Below are 22491 nucleotides of genomic sequence, written 5' to 3' on the forward strand. Positions count from 1 at the left end.
CTGAAGAAGACTTTCGGTGTCGGTGTAATTGAGGACAACACTCGGAGCTTCGATTGTCTCCGAAATCGATGCCCCCATTGCCGCTCCATGTACTTGCCGAGAACATTTCTTCTGGAACGTGAAATATGTGTTTGATAGGCAAAACTTTAGTGGCCTACCTAGATCATGCACCTCGGTGGGGGATCTGTTATGCAACGTTGAGTCCTTGTCGAGGGCAGCGACGCAAGCAAACATCCACGGCCATGTCTATTGGTACACTCATAAACAGAGATACCATGTAAAAAGATACTAAGACTTCGTCTGGGTTGACCCTTCTCCCTTTAACCTTTTCAATGAAGTCATACATTTTGCTTATAGGTATCACAAGAGTAGCACCCTAAGAATGCTAATGGATAAAAAAAAATGACACCACACTGCCAGGCGCTTGGCGGTGAACATCGGAGCAGCTAAGCCTAGCGTTGCAGAGTGCACGAGGGCCACAGTGGTTGCTGCTGGCTACGGCTTCCAGCAGACTGGTGTGCGAGAGTGCTGGGTTGAGGCTGCGAGATAATAAAAATGGTGGTTCTGTCTTTGGTTAATGTTTCAGACTTGCAATCATGACAACATTTGAAAAGTTGGACTAGAAAGGGTTTCAGTATCCGAAACTTTAGGTACTCTCATACGTCACTCTATGGGATATGCGGCGGTGCCATGAAGACGTCCGAATTATAAGGCATGTCCGAAAAATCGGTCATTCACTGTAGTGGCTAAGTGCTTTTATAGAAAACTTGTTTTGCTTTTCTTAGTGCAGATAACTATTAAGAGTTGAGAAAGTAGTTTGCAGTTACATTAATACGTTGATAGGAGATTGTGCTATTTCAGGCTTAGTCTGTTGGTGGAAGAAACGCTAGTGATAACCAGGTGGCAGTCTATCAGCCTGCTCACATGGTAATTCTAATTCCACATGGGGCGTGATAGTTCATAGTGTTCTTTTTGTCTTTTCATTGCTTAACCTAGGTAGGATATTAGGCAGTATAGTAGCAAGAGCTTGGTGGCGCAACCCACCGCCCCGTTCCAAAGGGGATGCTCCTAACATCCATCCATCCATCCATCCATCCATCCATCCATCCATCCATCCATCCACACAATTGTTCATTACCATTTAAAGCAGGGATTGCAGCCTAGATTTTATTACTAGTGCGCACATATGAAGTTGGAAAGCATTGAAGTTGTTATGGCAGGGACTTGACAGCATGTTGTGAAAGCAAAAAAATAAAAAATAAATAAATTTGCATTGCTCGATTTGAAGAGCTGCATTGCCTCTTGGAGATTGCCATAGGGCATGAATTTGGGCAGTTCCACGAATGTTGATTAGATACCTAACTGGGGAAACAAATTCTGATGTGCTCTAAATAGTATGTGGTGGCAAAGCTGCACTAGCCATACCAATGAGACAGAGGTATCCCAGGGCATTTTGCATGCATTAAAATTTATTGTACAGTATCACTGATACTTCGCTGAATATGTGATTCCTGTCCAACACACCTGTTGCTGGTGGCCTGTTTCTTTTGTTTGGTGTTTCAGGGAACTTAGCACTGTCTCACCACATAATGGGTAATATAAACGATGGCTAATATTTGTAAATGTCTGTTATCATTTCACTGACCTGGAATTGGTAGCTAATTGCTTGTCCCATGTTAATTTATCATTTATCCACTTCAGGAAAATTCTGCAGTGAGCTATTTGGTTCGACATACTTAACATTGTTGCGCAGAGCAACGAAGGGACAGGACTTGCTCGAGAAAACAACACACAACACCTGAGCGTAAACTATCAACTGGTTTATTTTTCTGTAAACGAAGCATCCATATAGCTTACATGCATGTGCAGGGGTGTTCTCCTTGGTCTACCTGCGCCCTCTATTGTCAGTGATTATGCTAATCCCTTTATTGCTGATTGAAATAGATGGCGCGCTGACACATGAGCCCTGTGGGTCCATCATGTATGCTTCCGCGGCTTCTCTTTTTCTTTGGTTTCTACTTTTCGGCAGAACCAGTCTTGTGGAAGATAGCCTTGCACTTGCGTGAAGTGCATACATGCTGTGCAGCAGATCTAGATGAACTGTTGTAACGTTTGCTAAATGTTAATATGTAGTAATTTGTTTTGAAAAAAATTGTGTACCTTTTCCCAATGATGGTTACCAAGTGGTAGGAAGGTCTTGATGCGCTATAACTATGTAGTATCTGTTGTTAAACCTAATGACCCCATGAGCTGACACGCATGTTCTGTAATTGGAATTTTCTGCACATTTTTAGGATGATGAAGAAGGTGAACAATCGGCCGTAAGTTTTGATTTCTCTTGAAACTTGAATAATTTGTGCTTGTAACTGCATCTGTTTAATATGGTAGAAGTTGATTTCCGTTGACAGATTCCTCGCATACCAGGGCCTAGAGATGATCCGCCGGACGATTTGCTTGACAGCCTGCCAGTTTCAGATACTGTGCGCTCTGATAAGAAACAAGAACAGCCTGATGAACATGCTAAAGAACCGTTTGATGAGCATGCTGATCAGAATACTGAAAACCGTGTCAAGAATCAAATTAGCAAGAGTGCATCCAAACAGCCTGAGGAGGCTGCTGACAATATGGGACTTGAAGAGGTGAGGCACAGCTCTTCTTGATAAAGTATGTGTTGGCGTGGAGGTTGTGTGAGGTCTGTGCAGGAATAGGGAGTTTTAGATTTTTCACACCCAACGTTAAGGATTATAAACCACGGGGTGTGCAAGAGCATGCAAACAGATAGACAAATAAATGCAGGCAGGACATAAGACTTAAGGTATCCAAGGACGTTTGGGTGCGCAATTTCTAAAGCTCCCTAATGGGTCAGGTGAAGAGGCTGTGTACCAGTTTTGATTAAAAAGAACAGTTCAGAAACTGTTTGCTTCGAGTTGTTCTCTTTCTTTATATTGTCTTTTTGTTTATGACCACAAAACTGATTAGTTTCTATAGTTTCTGTAGTTATTTTGGCTATTTGTACAAGGGCTGTCAAATGTGCCTTAAAGGGCCCCTGAAACGGTTCGGACAAATTTTGCAGACACGTAGGGTACAGCTTAAATAGAACATTCGCACCACAATTTAAGTGAAGCGTTACGTATTAATGGAGCTACAAGCGATTAGGAGTTACCCTCCTCCCTATCTATGCTTTTCCTCCTCAACTCATTTGCTGAGAGATTGGGGCTAAGCTCCGCCTTCACTGGTTCTGCGTCACTATGCGACGTCACATCGTCCACTTCTGGTTGTTTTGGAGCCCACGCGAAACCTCTCCGCTTGGCCGTCGACCCCAAGCAAGAGCTATCGAAGCAGCGTGCGTTGCAAGCATTCTGTTGTAGCGCCGAATGTGTCTAGTATTCCGCTAATCACACACTATCTGAACGTTTCGACGGAACGGTGGAGGCATAAACTCAAGCTGATGAAGGAACCTTAGCGTAGATGTACGTGAGCTGCCTGATTGGTCTCCACGGTCCAGCCACCCGTTGGCGCAGAGCTTAACCAACCAAAGAAAGAGCTAATATTGCTCCAACCAAGTGTAAAGCATTTTAAACATGTACAAAAACAACGTGTTAACGATTACACTCCTGCGAAAAATTTACACCAGCAGCAAAGAAGAATACATTTTGTTACTGCTACTGTGTGTGGTTGAGCTCTATGCCACCAGGTGGCTGCAATGTGCAGACCATTCACATTTGCGCTTCTGTTCATCCCCTGAAACGACACGCAAGGAGACATGGCCAGACACTGTCCCCTTGCGCTTGCGTTTACTCTAATACGGGACTCGCGAAACGCTACTGTGTTAGTAATCTTCCGGTGTAAAGTGACTGCCGCAATCGCGCAAATCCTGGCGCCGATCGGATAGCGGCGGTTCGATGCGTTGCAGCCAGTCCGCTCGTCTGCTGCCTTGCAGAGGGACACGATTTCGCAGCTTGATATATTGCCAGTCGCTGCGTTTGCAGCCCACAATGCAACAAAGTCGAAGCATGGTGCTTGCGAAAAGACGGAGACAGACTCTGACCGCAGAGCTCTTGTCAAAATGGAGCATGTTGTAGCACAGACGACACTTGATGTGTGCCGGAAGTGCTTAAGCGTAGTGAGAAATTTTTCTTGTGCACTCTCTTTCTGTTACTTTCTTTTTATAAAAACAAATTAACTAACATTTCAACTATTACGAACATTTGTTCACCATAAGGTTGGAAAATTTATCGATGACACGCCCTGGGCAGCCCATCGGATAGTTCGCCCTACTAACATCATTGGGGTAAATGATGTCAAATGGGTGTTAAATGATGTTAAATTTAGCCGAGCAATGTGCTGCAATCGGCAGCGATGTACATATTTAAAACCGTATAATAAATTATACGGTTTATGTGGAGCACTTAACTGCGTCAATTAATGATAAGAAGGACCTACTCTGACTCGGTATGTTTGTACAGTATCGTCAAAATTGTTTCAGGGTCCCTTTAACCACCGCAAAGCTGGGTTGGGAATTTTATTTTGTAAGCATTAAAGGGACACAAAAGTGAAACAATAAATCAGTTGAGTCTAATAAAGCATTGTTTGAGAACCCTGCAGGCAGTCATTCCGAAATAATAGTTTGATTATTATATGAAAAAATGAAGGTTGAAGTATCAGTATTTGAATTTTGCGCCGAAACCCTGATGCCTGGACGTCAGTGTGACGTCAGGGATTCCAAAGTATGTTTTCGCATTAGGGTCGCGATCGCAGAGTAAAGGTTTCTTAAACTTGCCTTGTTTAATACGTATTTGGTTTCTTTAACACAATGTAGTCAATTTGTGCTGCTGTATAATCAAGAAAGCCGTCGGAAATGCCATCAAAATCTGTGATGTCACAGCGACCAGGTGAGGGAACTTCAAGGAAGCGTCACCACCCGTCTTTCGTTCTTGTGTTTTTCTAGTTTACCAAGCGTCTTATCGTGGTAAGAGTGGTGTTTTTGGTGTCATAGAAAGGTAATTTACGGATGCAGAAGGAATCATTTTTCTCTTTATTGTCCCTTTAATGTGGTTATCACATATCTGTTTGATGTTAAAATCTGTGTATGTTCGATGTTACACATTGTTGTCATTGTAAAAGCAATCTCGAAAGGTAACAGGCGCAAACACATGTATCGATGTTGTAAACACTGACCAAGCCACACTTAAATTGAACTTTAAGAGCATACTAACTATACCTACATACATACATTGTTGCAAATGCCAAATGAGGGGAACAGTTGCAACAGTGTCACTGGTCTACTTCCGTGGTCCTGTATGTCTGTAGGTCTCTACTTCCTGTATGTCCTGCATGTCTGTAGGTCTCTGCGCAGTTTTGTCCAAGTTTCAAGTAAAGCTTGAGGTACAGTGTTCGCAGAATGAAACACGATGGGCAGCGTTTAAGTAGAACGCTCCATATGTGCAACAACTCTATAGAGCACCACATCATGTCGCTAGTTAATCTTGTCACCAAAGGTAACGTGGACTCTGATCTAAGTGTAGGCACCAAAATTGCGCCATTGTCACACGAACTGCAAACGGTGGAAATGAAAGTATGCACATTAGTTAGCCCTAAAGTTACATGTCCCATTCCATGAGCACTGTAAATGCATTGATCTTTGGCATCCAACAAAGTACTTATCACTTTTCTTTTTCTTGAATAATGTTGCTTTTTTGGTGTGAATGCGTGTTTGTGATGTCACGTTTGTTATCCTTTTAGTGGGCAAGAGCCAATTGCTGCATCACTTCTTTATTTATTTATATAATACTGTGGGACTCATGGACCAAGCAGGGTGGTGAATACAAATACAAAAGAAACAGCAACGAAAAAAGGCAACGGTAATACAGGCTCGGAAATGTTACTTACTGCTGTACATATTATTACACGTAGGCGATGGGAGAAAAAATTTAATTTTTGCTGCCCATGTTCAAAAATAGTTGCAAACATCAGAATTTGTGTAATAATTGCCAATGCAAGTATCAACAAAATTTTACTAATGAGCTTTTAAACACAGACTTTCAAGAGCATCTTGTAATTGCAGAATTGAAGTTGGCCATTTCTCAAGTACTTTGCACTATGCTCATTACCATGAATATGCGTACTAATTCACCGAAGTTTTCATTTTGGCTCAAAGTACTTATAACCTTTTTGGTAGGACCTGTGTCTCTAGTACCAATTCTGAGAAATGTGGACTCTTAATGTGCCATTATATATATTCTTGTTTTACTTGACGTTTTTCGATATTGCATTTTTCTGCCAGTGTGTGAACATTAACTGAAACTTCAATGCATTTTGCTTTAGATTTTGAGTACTAGTATTTCAAAAGCGGTGCAAGGCACTGAGTTTCTAGCGATAGGTGGTTTTCAATACTGGTTGACCATCGTGCCCTCAAAAGTCAATAATTAGAATTTTAATTTGTGTTAATTGTATGATGTCAATTAATCACACTTACAATTATTGCATAAATTCTGATGCCCACTATTTTCATGAAGCTTGGTCAGTAAAGTGATCATTTTGTCAGGAGTTTCTCATTTTTAATAATCTGAGCTAGTTGTCTTTGAAACAAGTGATTAACAGGCTGCCACTTCAATGTCATTGTGACTGCAATTGTTAATTTGGTAGGTGACTGTTTCATAGTACAAACCTCTGTCACATCTGACACAAAAATATCTTTGTTATATGCAATATTTGTTATAAGCATACATGCTTATTCATGATAATGTTCTTTATACCAAGTTTCCACTGTACTTGCAAGGAAAATTGTACTTGATGAAGTTCCTGTGGAGCAGCCAGCAACAAGTCACATCTCCCCATCCTCCGAAACTCGATGTCATACGTCACTGTCCAGGAAGCAGTCTGCCAAAACAAGAGCATCAACAACCAACATGACTCATCTCTGCGAAGCCTTGTTGACGTTCTTCCTTTGCAATCTTGGAGATCACTGTTGTGTCAAAGGCCTTAATGTTTTGATGATCAGATGTGCACCTTGTGGGGGTGCCTGGAGAGATGTCTCCCCACTTTCGCAATCATTCAATCTCTTTTTCCTTGATGGAAGCTTTTTGAAGACCTATGTGAGTGAATTGTTTGTGTCTGTGTCGAGTTTGGTTTTGTGCCACATTAAAGACTCCTGAGTTCTCTATCATGACACATTACACTGCCTGCATTTTGGGAGCTTGCAACTATAGGAAACAAGGCTGGGCTGGTATTAAGCTGCAAGTAATGACTGTAGCCACCAGTTAGTGATGAAAAAGCTAGCCTCTTTCAGCGTGCATTGCTTAGCTAGCTCAGTTGAAGTGGAGGCAACAAAAGCTGATGCACACCAGCCACCACCGTCATTTTAGTATTGAGCAGTTCTTGAGTGCATTGACTGAAAAAAGTAATAAAGGATGCCGGCCACAGAAAAAAATTGAAGGAAAGACATTTTGAAGATGAATTGAAAGAAAGTGCTTTAGTATTCTTTTCTTTTTAAATTATTTTTCCTGACCAGACACATTTCCATCAAAACCTCAACTTCAGTGCATTGACTGTATGCCCATTGTGTGATTGAAGAATTTTGTCACTCAAAGATGAAAATAGTCGAAGCCTTCCACTGAAAAAACTGCCCTAACATTCCAAGTAACTCTCCTGCTCGGTAGATTTCGCTATAATTGTAATTTTACAGGTAAATTTGACTTTCACATGCTTTCATTGGCATTAGTAATGACTATGTTCTTCGCTTGTTCAGTAATTTAGCCAGCTCATCACTTGTGCACTTGTCTTTGTGTAGTGCCTAACTGGTAATCTAGTCATGTCAGATCCTTACACCATTAGCTGTGCAGATTGGTCTCATTTTTGCAGCAAGTTTTGCAAGGCTGTGGTGGGAATGCAGCTCAAAGTACCAAAGTGTGGGAAGATAGGTGTGCAGCATTACAAGCCTAACCTTGAAATGCTGCACAGCTGTTTGCAATCTACCTAGCTGTATAGTATCATTCTTCTTGGCCTTTGCTGTTCTGGCAACCACGCTTTTGTTGGAATATTGGCAGGCTGAGAAGGAGGGCAAGCCCAAAGACGATGGCGACATGGAAGGTGCCTGGGAGGAGACGTTCAAGGGGCACACAGACTCAAAGAAGCATGGTATGAGCATCTTCTACTTGATGTTGGCTCCTCTGTTTAGGTTTTTTTCTTGAATTGCAAGACACACAGTGCACTGAAATTAAACAATACTCAGTAAAAAATGTTCAGAATCTGATATGTGAGCTCTTTTGCAGAATGGAATCTCTTAAACGTTATGCCATTAGGGTTGACTGCATCTGAGTTGTCTTTGTGTCTTGTGGTAGATTAAATTGGATGTCCTCTAGCAGCACAAGCTAGCGTACGACTTCTGTTGGATGACAATATATGGTTCATAATTATCAGTACTACCTTATTTCCATCATGTAGTAAAGGTGTGATGTTGTTAGGATCGTCACGTTGCAAAGCGTGTGACGCGAAGAAGATGGAGGAGACGGTGCATGATTAGCAAACACACGACAATTATATTAGACGGCACATAATCACGAAGAATACCTTCAACTAGAACCACGCATGTCAGGCTGTTCGTAAGCAAGACAAATATAGTCTCACGAGGTTGCGGTTGAAGGCCGGAGTGTGGTGAGACGTTGAGTCCTTGCGGTGGAGCACTCGCTGGTATGAGGAGGACCGGCGTGGTAGAGCAGACGCAGCAGCACGGGGCAGGAAAAGGTGGACGGCCCACAGCTCCGTAGACGAGAACAGGCCGCTCGGTCGCCCGGTCACCCGAACCTCGCGCGTAGACGCGTGTTCCAAGATGCCGGCAGGCCGACCTGAGGCCTCGTGCAAGGCAACGACCCGAGGCGCTCCTCGTCTCGACGACGGACGCTCGCTCTCCCGAACCTGGCGCGTAGATGCGGGTTCGAGGCTGCAGCAGGCCGTTCCGGGGTCTCGTGCCGTGCAACGACCCGAGGCGTTCCCTGTCCCGAAGACGGACGCTCGGCCAGGTGAACCTCACCGGTAGATGTGGGTTCCGTAGGCCCGGTGGCCCTAGTCGCGCCGGCGTTCCAACGATCTCCGTTGCGCGACACCCTTTTCACGCGCTCCACGAGCCTCCCTCGTCTTTCTTTTTCTCTTGTTGAGGACGGCCGCAATGTCGTCTGCTCTTGCGCTCGGTAGTTTGTGCGCACTTCTTCACAATCACCCATACTTAAGAAAGTTCTTTCGTTCAAAGAACTTGAGGGTACTCGATATCTGCTAGTTCACTGTAGCACACACGTACCACAAAGCAGTACTACTGCACCACAGATCTGAGCACCGCACACTCGGTACGTTTGAGTACACATAAAAAATACCACAGTGCTACAGTTCCGAGCACCGCACACTCGGCATGTAAGAATACACACAAAGATTACTACAACACTAGAGTTTCGAGCACTGCACACTCAGCATGATGACTACCTTAACAAGACACAACACCACGATAGAGGGTGAAAAAAAAAATCCACAAAACTAACATGCCAGGAAATGTTGTTCAATATTAAAGTTGCACCGGTTTGAAGTGCTTGCTATTACAACACCATGTTTAGACACCATGTTTAAAACACCCTGAGAGAGTGATTCCGACAGACTCGCGTCGGCCGCCGCTTCTTTTTCTTGAAACGGTACGCATGTCGATCGTCATTTTCGGTGTCATCAGTCTGACAAGCAGCTGACGCTTTCGGTAACGGCGGTGATCTAGGTACCCGTTCCTCATACTTCTTCAGTAGATTTACATGAAATAGTGTCGTCCTTGTCCCGAGGTCAATAACGTAATCGACGTCATTTTTCCTCTCAAGTACAGTGAATGGCCCTTTCCACGTAAGAATCAATTTGTTGTTGTCCGAAGGCAGCAGTAGCAAAACCTTGTCTCCAACGGCGAAATGACGTGGTCTGGCCTTCCGGTCATAGTGTTTCTTCTGTAAAAATTTAGCTTTTTGAAGCTCCTCCTTGGCTAAACGACAAGTGTCTTCAAGACGCTTCCGTAGCTCCACTACATACCCGTATGAGGTTTTTGTGTCATCATCAAGATGATCACCTGTCCATAATTCTTTCAATATCGCCATGGGTCCTCTGACATGACGGCCATACAACAAGTCAAAGGGTGAAAAGCCCAGGCTTGACTGAGGGACTTCGCGATAAGCAAAAAGCAAGGGTGCCAAGTAACGGTCCCATTTTTTCGGGCTCTCTTGACACATTCGTCTTATCATATGTTTAAGGGTGCCATTGAACCTCTCCACAAGGCCATTTGCCATCGGATGATATGGCGTTGTTGGCAACTGCGTAAAAGAGAGAAGACGGCTTAGCTCCTTCATCAGGCGTGACGAGAATGATGTGCCTCTGTCACTGATTATCTCCTGTGGGACTCCCACACGAGAGAACATCTCTAGAAGTGCCTCAGCAATTTTTTCTGTTTCAATGCTTGGCAGTGCCACAGCGTCAGGATACCGCGTTGCCATATCGACCATTGTCAGAACGTACTTATTCCCTTTCTCTGACATGGGAGTTAATGGTCCCACAATGTCAATGGCAACTCTCTTAAACGGGGTATCAATGACGGGAGTATTTCCCAATGATACTCGACCTATTAGATGTTTGGGAGAAGTCCTCTGGCACGTATCGCACGATTTAACAAATCGCGTGATGTCTGATTGGAATCCAGGCCAGTAGAACTCTTCGCTCACACGGTCTGTGGTTCGCTTTATTCCTTGATGTCCGGCAAGGATCCCTTCGTGAGCCATTTTCATCACAAAATGACGAAGGCTTCTGGGTACGACAAGCTGTTCCATTTGTTTCTTTGACCGCAGTGTGTATCTTCAGTAAAGAATTCCCTCCTTTATAAAGAATTGGACGTCGGCGAACCTAGTCTTCATCTCTTTGTCCACTGCTTCAAAGCATTTAAGATTGCTGTCCTCCCTTTGCCTGCTTTTCAAGTCGATTGGGCTGATGTCTAGGGGGTTTATAGCTGGTACTGGTAATGAAGGCGGACTTGATCTTGGCTGTCTGGTTGTCGCCGCCACTTCCGACTTGTCCCTGGTTTCACTAGCAGCCGATGATAACATGTCAGCAGAGATGGATTCATTAGTAGAACCGTTTCCACCTTCTGCTCTAAAGCAATCATCCGCAGCGCTCGGTGTATAAAGATATCTTTTCCATTCATTGTCAGGATTGGAGGCATTCCGTACGCCTTTCACATTTCCCAGGACAACATCATATAAGGGATTGTCCATGCATAAAACTCTAGTCTTGCCTGTGAAGAACGGTGACGTGATCTGCACGGTTGCTTCAGGTAGCTTCAACAATCTTCTATCCAGGAGACACACCGAGGAAATTTTTCCTGTCAGCTTACTGTCTGGTACAAGGGACCTCTTGACAATAATAGAGTCACATCCCGTATTTCGCAAGACAGTAGCGGGATGTCCTTCAAGCATACCTTCGGCAGTAGGCATAGACTTCTCGTCTCGTTTATGCGTTTGCGTTCTCCCGCATTCCGAACTTCCGGGAACTCGACGCAAGGTCGGTGTCTCTTCGTTTACTGCCTTGGACATGTCTACTTGTTGCATCGAGCATGAAGCCTTCTCAGTACTGTTAGGTTTTTTGGGGCAGTCACCTGTCTTGTGCCCAGTGTGGCGGCACTTTCCACAGAAATATGTATTTGTATTTGGACCCTTCGTATTGGTCCAGCAATCAGCAGCTCTGTGACCGTGTTTACCACAAAGAAAGCAGCGTGGTCTTTCCTTTTCTTCTTGTCGCTCAGGAGTTTGAGCTTGACCTGGTGGCTTGCTAGGTTCTCTCTCGTTTTTACCCTTGCCAAGGTTGACTAACCCTTGCGCCTCCAGGTAATGATCAGTAGCTTCCGCTAGCTTGTCAAGTCCCTGACAGTTCCTCTCTCTCAAAAAGACTGCCAGTTTCTCATGGCAAGTCATCAGAAACTGTTCTGAGACAATCTTGTCCCGCAGAGCATCGTATGTCCGGTCTGTATTGGCCATTTCTTGCCAGTGATCGAAGTATCCCAATAGACGACCGGCAAACTGTCTACCAGTTTCGGAATTATCGGGTTTCGCCGACCGAAACTTTCTTCGGTAGCCTTCCTCTGTGAACCTGAAGCGTTGCAAAAGCGTCTGTTTTAGTGTCGCATAGTCCATGGCCTGATCCGGTGCCATTCTGCCGACAACACTTAGAGCTACGCCTGTCAAACAGAGGCTCAGCGATAGGGCCCATTTGTCTTGTGGCCAGCCCTGGCTCGTTGCGACGCGCTCAAATCGTTGAATGTATGCATCCAACTCATCGCGTTCTTCGTTAAATGGTGGGATTAGCTTGTGCGGACTTTGGTAGCTCTCGGAAGCACCTGCGTGCACACTCTCTGTAAGCTGCCCAGTACTCAGGCTACCCGCTGTCGCGTCTAACTCCCTCAACTTTAACTTGAGCTCGAGCACTTCCCTTTCTGCCTTCAATCTAGCTAGCGCTTCAGCATCGGCTTCTTTTGCTGCATTGCGTTCAGCCAGACGTGCTTCACGCGCTTCCCTTTCGCGTGCGCGCTCTTCGTCTACCCATTGTTTCAGTGCCGGGCCAGTCAACCCCACTTCTTTTCCAATTGCCGTAAGCTTGTCTGTCTCCATCCTCACCCGTCAGACACGCATATGCAATGTGCTGCTCTTCTCGATAGCGTAAGAGCAGTCCTGTTCGCGGACGCCAGATATGAAGTGCGCACAAACTACCGAGCGCAAGAGCAGACGACATTGCGGCCGTCCTCAACAAGAGAAAAAGAAAGACAAGGGAGGCTCGTGGAGCGCGTGAAAAGGGTCTTGCGCAACGGAGATCATTGGAACGCCGGCGCGACTAGGGCCACCGGGCCTACGGAACCCACATCTACCGGTGAGGTTCACCTGGCCGAGCGTCCGTGTTCGGGACAGGGAACGCCTCGGGTCGTTGCACGGCACGAGACCCCGGAACGGCCTGCTGCAGCCTCGAACCCGCATCTACGCGCGAGGTTCGGGAGAGCGAGCGTCCGTCGTCGAGACGAGGAGCGCCTCGGGTCATTGCCTTGCACGAGGCCCCAGGTTGGCCTGCCGGCATCTTGGAACCCGCTTCTACGCGCGAGGTTCGAGTGACCGGGCGACCGAGTGGCCTGTTCTCGTCTACGGAGCTGTGGACCGTCCACCTTTTCCTGCCCGTGCTGCTGCGTCTGCTATTCCGCGCCGGTCATCACTCGACGAACAAGCGTTTCACGTCAAGGACTCTACGTGTCACCACACTCCGGACTTAACCACAACCTCGTGAGACTGCATTTTTTTCCTACTTACGAACAACCTTGTATGTGTGGGTCTAGGTTAAGATATTTTTTTCGTGTTCACGTGCCGTCTAATATAATTGTGTGTTTGCTCATCATTCACCGTCTCCTCCATCTTCCTCGCGTCACACGCTTTGCAACGTGACGATCCTAACAACATCACAAAAGGGTTACGAGCAAAACACTAAAACAGTTCAGGTTGGTAAAGTCTTATACCCCTGTCACACGGCAAATCTAATATCATTTCCAACAAATGACATTTGTTGCGATTAATGTCATTACCACAGCGTGCTGTCACACGGCGAAAACTAATGTCATTTGAAAATGATGATAATGGCGATAGTAAAAAAAAAGAAGCAAAAATAGCCTCAAACTCGCTTTTGTCCAATAATTTCCAATATGCTGAATTCCACTGGAGTATATGATCGTCCCTTTCACACCGTAGTGTACGGTCACTAATTTGTTTGCATTGCCAACGAAGTCTAGTCAAGCCAAGCCAAAGATAAGGCAAGCAACATGGTGATAAGCACGATGGGCGCATCCGCTACATCTGCTAAAGTGGAATGAGAACGGCAGTTGCATGTCATGGAGGGGCCATTCTGATGTGCATGCGGGCTCCTAATATCCTCATTCTTGGCGCGTGCCACAGGAAAACGCGCATGCTTTTACGTCAAGTGAGTTGAAGTGGCCATGGCTGATGCTCCGGTGTGAACCAACATGACTGCTGCAGTGAAAGCTAAAGACGGCTGTCTAGTCATTTGATTGAGAGTAGCTTTCTGTAATTATGCACGTGATGGACCTCATTGTCGTTAAAGTAATAATTAGGTAATAAAATTGATAGAATAATAGTGATTCCTTGTGAAACAAAAAAGCATGTGCTGTTTGCAAAACACTGGTAAACTCGTGTTGTCGAGGATACACATTCGGTTCCAAAATGAATGCGAATGAGTTTGATGAACTCATTTGTTTGTAAATGTCATTACGTTTTACCGTGTGACAGCAAACAAATGGCATTATCAACGAATGTCATTCGTTGTAAATGACATTAGATTTACCATGTGACAGCGGTATTAATTCTGCTGTAAGAGGTTGATTACTAAAAGAGAAAATGAGTCGTTCCAATTCTTGAAATTCGTGCTGAAAACGCTAGTATGTCAGTATGACAGCATGGATTTCAAAGTATTTTTTCATATTTGGGCCTTTGCTGCTCATTAAAAGTACCTAAAGCTTGCCAAGTTCAGTTGATCCTCCTTTAGAATAAAATGTAGTTGATCTTTACGGATAAAAATTAACTAGGCCCAAGCAGGTGACATAAAATTCATGACATCACAGCCAGCTGGTTTGGAACTTAAAAGTGGAGTCACCAGCCATCTTTAGTTGTTACTTTCTTGGCATTCTAGAAGGCTAGTCTACAAATGCAGCCTAAATAGCTTCTCTCTACTGTCCCTTTAGGATACATTTTAAACAGTGGTAAATATATTTATTCCTATGCACAAGGGTCACATGCACAAGTTTGATGAAGCGTTTGTACTCATTGGGACAGGTCCCATGTCAGTGGGCCTTGACTTTACATTCGAGGGCTTTGACCACGTCTATGGACTTCCGGAGCACGCAGACTCTTTTGCTCTTCGCTCCACTGTGTGAGTCGTGTTTCATTTTCATTATATTATGCTTTTTGTTTGCTCGTTTTGGTACTTGCAGATGTGTGTTTAATTGTGACAAAAAGTTCCGGCCATCTTTGGTTCTTGAGAAAGGGAGAAGAAAGCACCAAATCTCTGTGTTACTGCGTTCAAAGTTCTACACAATGAGCAGCTGTTTTGCGCACTACTCCTGTGCAGTTCTGTGCCATTGTGTGCAGTCATGTGCGAAACCTATGTTATGCTGTGCCACAGTGTGGACAGCTAAGGCCGCATTACTGCAGCATGTGATAATGCCAAACAATTTTCGCCGCTCTGCCTTTCTATATGCCCTTGGTAAAGTATTTTTCCAACTGCAGTGAAAAACATTAAATTTGCCAAAAGCAGGACAAGCTGGTTACTGGCATTATTAAACATTGTCACAGCGCTAAGAAAGAGGAAACACATCCTGTGCATTTAATATAAACTCGCATTTTGTCTTTCGTAGCACTGTAACTGCATTTCATAACCAAAAATTTGGCTGATAATTAATAGCGCCGGTAAGAAGGGATATCACCAATGACTCTTCGTGTGGCCAATCACTTCAGGATACTGCCTGCACATATGAGCGAGAAGAATAAAGTGCGACAAGAGGCTCGATTTTTGTTTTCAAAATTGTACAAAGGGACAGATAATGACAGAAATTAGATAGTGACAGAGGAAGTGAAGATGAAGTTAACTGTTGTTTAATTGAAATGTAGAAATATACGGGAAAATAAAAGTGCTTGAAAAGATAACTTGCCACAGGTGGGGACGGAACCCGTATCTCCACATCACACACACATCACAATTAACTTCCGCTATGCTTTCTCTGCCTTCGTTATCTGTCACTTTGTATGATTGTGACTACATGGGGACATGCACACGAGGTGGAAATAGTGCGATGCACTCGTAATGGCTGTTCACTGTGCAAACTTGGTTTCAGCAACTACAGTCCATGTTATGCTATTCGTCTTCTTCTGAAGAGGATCTTTTATCAGATTCTCCCAGAACTGATCCCTGCAGAATTTCAGCAATTTGTTTACATTTTTAAATTTCTCATGTCACTAATTTAGGCCATAGGATGGCCTGCAATCTGCTAGTTCAAGGAGCACTGTAGCACCTGGCTTCATTCTTTCTCGCGTGTTTGCCCTGAAACGTTTAATATCTCTTGAATGCAAGTATCTTTCTGGTTTTATCTAGAATGTGGTCTTACGTTATGAACTTCGATCAGCAAAGTGTGATTTCCTTCTTTTCTGTGTGCCAAGTTCAACCACTAAGGATATATAGCTGCAGAAGAGAGCAGGTCTGAGACAGTGGCACAACATACTGATGTTGTTGTTTGGGGCATGTTAGTTGATACTTGGGGAAGGCAACACATTCTCTTGTGAGACAGAGAGTGAGTGCACATTTTTATTTAACACACAACCTCCAATCAGGGTCCATTGAGAAACACAAATTACATTTCTAGTACAGTGGGCACTTGTATGTGTCTCTTCTTTAACTTCGCAGGGTTATCTGTGTAGAACCTATGCTGCCCCATCTTTTGTACTTTTTGTTTGAGTTTACGCTACATTGCCTTCCCCAAGTACACTAACTGAAGGCTAAGGAGGCCTTTCATCAGTGTATCGACCTGAAACTGAAATTATGATGTACTATACTACGCTCAGGATGAGCTACAATGCGCAAGCGCGTGGCAAAGTGCATTCCTTATCTAAACGGGGAGGGTTCCGCTGTTCCTGTTCTGCACGTGGCACCTTCATGCCTGCTTTCATCCTCTCTCCCAGTTCGGTGGGCAAAATATTGGTCTCACGAAAATTATGAGGACTGCCAGTAGCCACCTTTTGTGTGACCTGTGCGTCATTCATTGTTCTATGCACTTCAGCCGATGCAATGTTGCAAATAAGAGACAGCGACTTCGCAGCGGCGTTTATATTGTGTATACAACGATTCCACGCAGAGAGTGAGAAAGGGCAAATGTAGGCATTGAGCTGTAATGCAGAAACCTGTGTGACATTGCATCGAGGGGCAATAAATCAGTCAGTCAAGAACTTTATTGAGGTCCTGAGGAGTTTCAAGCCGTTAGAGATCCCATGCGGGGAACTCCTCTGGCCGAAACCGTAGGCGACGCCTAAGTCGGGACGGGAACGTGGTGACGCTCCACCAGTTCTTGGGCCCTCTGGACGGCCTTGAGTTGGAGTTTGAGGTTCGGGCTTTTGAGGGCTTCTTCCCATTCGTGCTCACTGGAGAGAGGGCCCTTTGGTAACGCGGTACATTGCCATAGTATGTGCGAGAGTGAGCAATTTTCTGGATTGTCTGAGTTGTAGTGACTTAGTAAGCCTCGTGACAGATATGCATTCGAAACATGGCTGCCTGCGCGCGTTCGAGCTTGGCGTGCGGGAGTGGGTATTTGGTTCTGCCTTTTCGATAGTGTGAAGTGATTTCTTGGTAAGTGAGTAGCGGGTCATTAAACTGAATGTCCAGCCCCTCGGAGGCCGTGGGACCATAGTGGCGGGCAAGTTCTCGCGCACGGTTGTGGGCCGTTTCATTGAGGTTAGCTTTTTGTAGGTGAATGTCTTTCCTCATGTGAGTGGGGAACCAGGAGAGGCACAGTTTGCTCTCTTTTGAGCTCACTAGTAGTATACGCACTACTTCTTTAGATACGTTGCTGCATTCGTAGGCCCAAATTGCGGCACGCGAGTCCGTGAAGACATTGGTAAATGTGGGGTCTGCTATGGCGATGGCTATGGCTGTTTGTTCTGCTTTAGCACTGGGGGTCATTTTAACCTATGCGGATGATCGTAATGTTCCATTGCCGCCCACAACTGCCATAGCGAAAGTGGATGCGTCCACAAATGCGGTCCCAAAGCATGAGCGGTAGTATATAGACGCGCAGGAGCAAACTAGCTCTAAAACAAACCATGCAATGAAAACTGAGAGAGGGAAGCGCACGAAAAAATTCTCTGTATTCCCACATAGTGGCCGCACATGACAGAAAAGAAAAAGTTAGGAAATTGGCGTGCTTTCTAAACGTACGGACGGTGCCGTAAATATACGGCATCAACCATTTTTGGACTTCTTCGTGGCGCCATATATTTACGTCATTGACCCTTAAAGGGTTAAGGTGTGAATGCAGTGCCAACCAATGCCGATATCCAACCCAGGAGAGCACTTTGGCACGCACTCGAATGTTGTAGTTCATATTGAATGTGATAGTACAGTTGCAGACATTCAGCACAGATTAAGTGAACAGCGCCCAATTATCCATATTACAAATGCTACTGCTTATTCGTGCTGTTTCCTTCTCTCTCGAACATCAGCCGCAGCACCCTGATGTGCTATCGGGTTGTGTCATTATCATGAAAACATATACATTTAAACTATTATATAACAAAATCAGTCAAATCACTTTGTTATATTGAAATTTCATTGTATTGAAATCGACCGTTTATGCAAATAATACAGTCATCAAACTATTTTTCTTACACAGAAGGGGCCGCAAAGTTTTCCGCATTATTGGGCAACTGGAAAAAGCAAATTTGAATGAGAAAAAATATTTCATTGAATTTGAAAGGCAATGATGACAGATATGGTTTCATGCCATGTGGAAGATTTCAAATTAGTGGTACGAAGAAAAGCCAGCCGCACTTTCCCGTCCACTCCACCACTGTGGCTGACAGTGGGAGGACACTATCATGAAAAGTACTGGAGGCGGGGAGTGAATGCTACATCTGCCTCTCGTTTCAACTCTTCTTCGAAACTTGAGATTATTCAACCTGCAGCATGAAATGCGCAGGAAGATGGTGCACGATCCCACGCCATCTCAGCTTGCCCAGTCTTTGCACACGTGGCAGGTTGCCTCTAAAACAAGGTGTGCAGGCTGCGTATGAACTCAGTCACGTAGGCCGCCATGGGCAGCTATGGCCGCGCTATAACTCGCTCACCTAACCTGTTTCCTCTTTGCTCATGCGGGAAGATGGCGCTCGATCAAGCCACCACCCTTCTCTGCTTACCCTTGCAAGCTTTCACTCGCACCTAAAGTATACAACGTGCAGGGCAAGGTAGGATCTTATTGCACTTGGACTTTATGCGGTACATGATGCTGCTCAGCTTCAGTGGCACGGCGCACAAGTCGAGAGTGCGATCGCAAGCCACGACATGTTATCCAAGCGTTTGACCATCTGTATCTGCGGAAGTTCCCATTTAATTTCTCTGTATTCGTTCGTGGCAGCAGTAAAACTTAGTTATATTGAAATCTTTTATAAGCACACCTCGTTAAGTGGAGGCCCAAAATACATGGTGTTTTATGGACAAGAAGTTATAAAGAAATTTCATTATATTCAAATTGAGGTTTAACGATTTCGGTATTGAGGCGCACTGTTACCTCCACCATTCAAAGACCTGGCTGGCCAATTTCAAGTAGCTTTCTACTCCATGGTTGTGAATACAGGTTTGCTTGGTTGTTGAGGTGCAAGATCAGGTGTTCTGTTACTACATTTGAATAGATGTATATTATCTCAGACATTACATCTAACAGACAATGCAGCATGCTTTCTCACCAACAGAAGAAGCAAATGCTCCTAATTGACCAGTGTGGTTGGACATTGTACTATTTGTGGCTGCACTGTATTCATGGGAATGTGCCAACTCTGGGGATGTTCAACTGGTTGCACAAGTTGCAGCAGCCTGTGCCAGGGTGTACTGATGACATTGAAATCATCGCAGTGGCTCGTCAGACCCAGTACGGATGTACAACCTGGATGTCTTCGAGTATGAGGTGGACAATGTCATGGCTCTCTATGGCAGTGTGCCCCTTATGCTGGCTCACAGGTACGCATGTTTCTTATTTGCAATTGCAATTTATTGAAACCATTTGCCATGATGGCTGAGCTGCTGTGGCGTTCTGCTGCCAAGCATGAGGTCACGGGTTTGATTCCCTGCCACGGTGGCTGCATTTCTATGGTCTGTAGTGCAATACACTCATGTGTTTGGGTGCACATTGAAGAACCCCATGTGGTTGAAATTAATCCGAAACTTCCCACTACGGCATTTCTTGTAGTCCTGCTTTGCTTTGGGGTGTTAAACCCTGTGATTTAATCGGATTGCAGCTATTGAATTGCTAAAGTAGCACATATCCTTGGATAAGCCAAGGATGGGAAAGTTGACCCATGAGATCTGTACAACCCTTTGCCGAATCACATGCAAATCATGCCCCTGCACTATTTTGTGATGCAGTAGAAGTGTGCAGTATGTTTTAAATAAATTTGTCGCTCTTATCTCGCTGTACAAAGACTACGTGGCGATGAATGATGGTGCTTTTGCAGTGAATCCAGGACGGTGGGAGTGCTTTGGCTGAATGCTGCTGAGACTTGGGTGGACATTGAGCCAAACTCCAAGCAGGTCAGTAAGCCTCCGACCATCTGTTTATACTTCTATGTGTCAGAATGTTAAATTACAGTCCCACTCGCATTAACTAAAATTTCTGAGGCCTGCAGATTTTTCATTTGAACTGTCTTTGAACTGTGTTTGTGAAGTTGAATGAAATTTGATCCAAAATGGAATTCTAGTTTAATGCTTGGGCAGATGCATTCACGTACATTCAGAGCTTTACAGTTGTATGGGTAGGGCTTTGAAATGAACCACTGTTGTCTCTTGCAGGAAAGTGGCCATGACATGGTAAACACACCCAGCTGCGTCTTTCTTTTTGGCTATACTGCTGTACCAGTGACTTCCTAAAAGCTGAAATTTCATGCATTAGTTTCTTCCCTTCCAGCCCATGCTATTGATTCCTTTTGAACAGCAACATCTTATGTACACTTACATGCACATTGTCAATTGCTAACAGAGAACTTCTTGCACACTACTTAATATAGTACACTTCTTAGCGTGTACAGTAGAACCTCGATGATATGATCCTGTTACATACAATTTCCCAGTGCCAACATTCACAATTGAGAACACAAAAGATTATCCAATACAATTATGCTTTTTTCCTACCGGTTCATACATTTCCAGAAAATACACTCTTTCGGTACCAATGTTCAATACGTCTCCAAACTGCAAACGTATGGTATGTTTTCTGGCCACTAGACCTCATGTAAACAAGGAAAGGTGCGAGGCGTATGCAACAGTAGCCCCTCGTGCAGCAGCTTCCCCGCACTACTTGCCCGCTCACGTGAAATATGCTGGCACATAGACAATTTCTCATTCCGGTACCAGCAAATCTCCTCCCGGGTTGTTGTGCGCTGCATTCACAGCTATCTCTGCTGAACCTGTTACAATAAGCTTCTTCACCTATGTGCTTTCGCAGCACGTGGGGCATAGTGCCATTGGAAGCATACTGTATGATTTTAATAGGCAACAACTCAAGCTCATTGTCGTTCCCTACTGCAGGCAGAGCAAAGTGAGTGTCATGTTTCACTCTGGCTGCATTGCAGGCATCGTATTGCGGCATCACTCACTAGCTTGATTTCATTTCGATTTCCCATTGCCGTCTTAAAACACTACACAATAAGAAAATGACAACGTGAATCTTGGATCACTGGGGCCCTACCAGCTCGACGCACCTTGGTGTCTTGTGCCACAATGATTCACACCGAGTCGGCAAGTCACAATTTCCTGCCAAAATGCCCCACCCGAAGACGCCACTGACCCAGGCCGAATTTGAGGAGTGCAAATGCAAGCTCGCAGAAGCTGCAAAAACTATGTGCATCTCGGGACATTCGAACTTGCCGCACGTCAGCTTCTCATGCTGTAATGATTTGCTAACAGTTCACGTAACATAGATGTCAACTACAGTTGAGTCTGCCAAACATTTGATTGATGTTGATCATACATATTTTCGGTTATTATGTTTTTTGTACCGTTAATTTTTTAAAAAACGTATCAATGACGTTCTGCTGTATTTCTGTTACACAACAGTGATGGTAAGTGTTGTGGCATGACAAAATTGCACTCTTAATTGTGTAAATTGTGCTTCTAATGAGGCATTCAATTTTACAAAACTACGTCAAGATGGCAAGTTGGGCCAGTTGGTTGGGATTCATAGTAAGGTTCGTTACAGCTCAACACAAGACAAGGACAAAAGAAGGTATGAAATCTTCTTCATCGTCGTATCATACTTTCTTTTGTCCTTGTCTTGTGTTGTGCTGTAGCGAACCTTACTATGAATTTACAAAAGTACATGCTCAAGGGTGTGGTATCTGCACCCCATACTCTTTACATCGTTACATTCTAATTGAACCCTTCCGGGCGTAAATATTTAGCATGCATGGTTTCTTGTAAAAAACAGTGGTGACTTTAACATGGAGAACAAAAGAATTGCACGGACTAGCTTTCATCCTTGTGTTTTGTCTGTGTTTAAGTCGCACACTGCTTTTCACAGTGAATCTAAAACAACTTTCCCATCTTTCACCCTTATTGCAGTGTATGGTTTGCCAGGACATTGATTAATGCAAAAGCATTAGTATGTCTCGTGAGCTAGAAAAGCCGGCATTG

The 22491-nt window shown here is 44.5% G+C and overlaps 1 protein-coding gene across 8 annotated transcripts in view; it reads left to right on the top strand.

Annotated features, from left to right (window-relative positions):
- Nucleotides 1–22491, top strand: part of GCS2alpha (glucosidase 2 subunit alpha) — a 125767-nt gene that overhangs the window by 28378 nt on the left and 74898 nt on the right. For 5 of the 8 annotated variants that reach the window (XM_075700265.1, XM_075700268.1, XM_075700270.1 and 2 more), the window contains 7 exons: nucleotides 2295–2321; nucleotides 2409–2639; nucleotides 8046–8136; nucleotides 14883–14979; nucleotides 19720–19824; nucleotides 20319–20394; nucleotides 20653–20670. In XM_075700265.1, coding sequence (XP_075556380.1) covers nucleotides 2295–2321; nucleotides 2409–2639; nucleotides 8046–8136; nucleotides 14883–14979; nucleotides 19720–19824; nucleotides 20319–20394; nucleotides 20653–20670 — 645 coding nt within the window. The remainder of the gene's footprint in view (nucleotides 1–2294; nucleotides 2322–2408; nucleotides 2640–8045; nucleotides 8137–14882; nucleotides 14980–19719; nucleotides 19825–20318; nucleotides 20395–20652; nucleotides 20671–22491) is intronic. The other 3 variants (XM_075700272.1, XM_075700273.1, XM_075700267.1) reach the window with 2 other exon arrangements.

The sequence above is a fragment of the Dermacentor variabilis genome, chromosome 7 (assembly GCF_050947875.1).
Source record: "Dermacentor variabilis isolate Ectoservices chromosome 7, ASM5094787v1, whole genome shotgun sequence".
Taxonomy (NCBI): Eukaryota; Metazoa; Arthropoda; class Arachnida; order Ixodida; family Ixodidae; genus Dermacentor; species Dermacentor variabilis.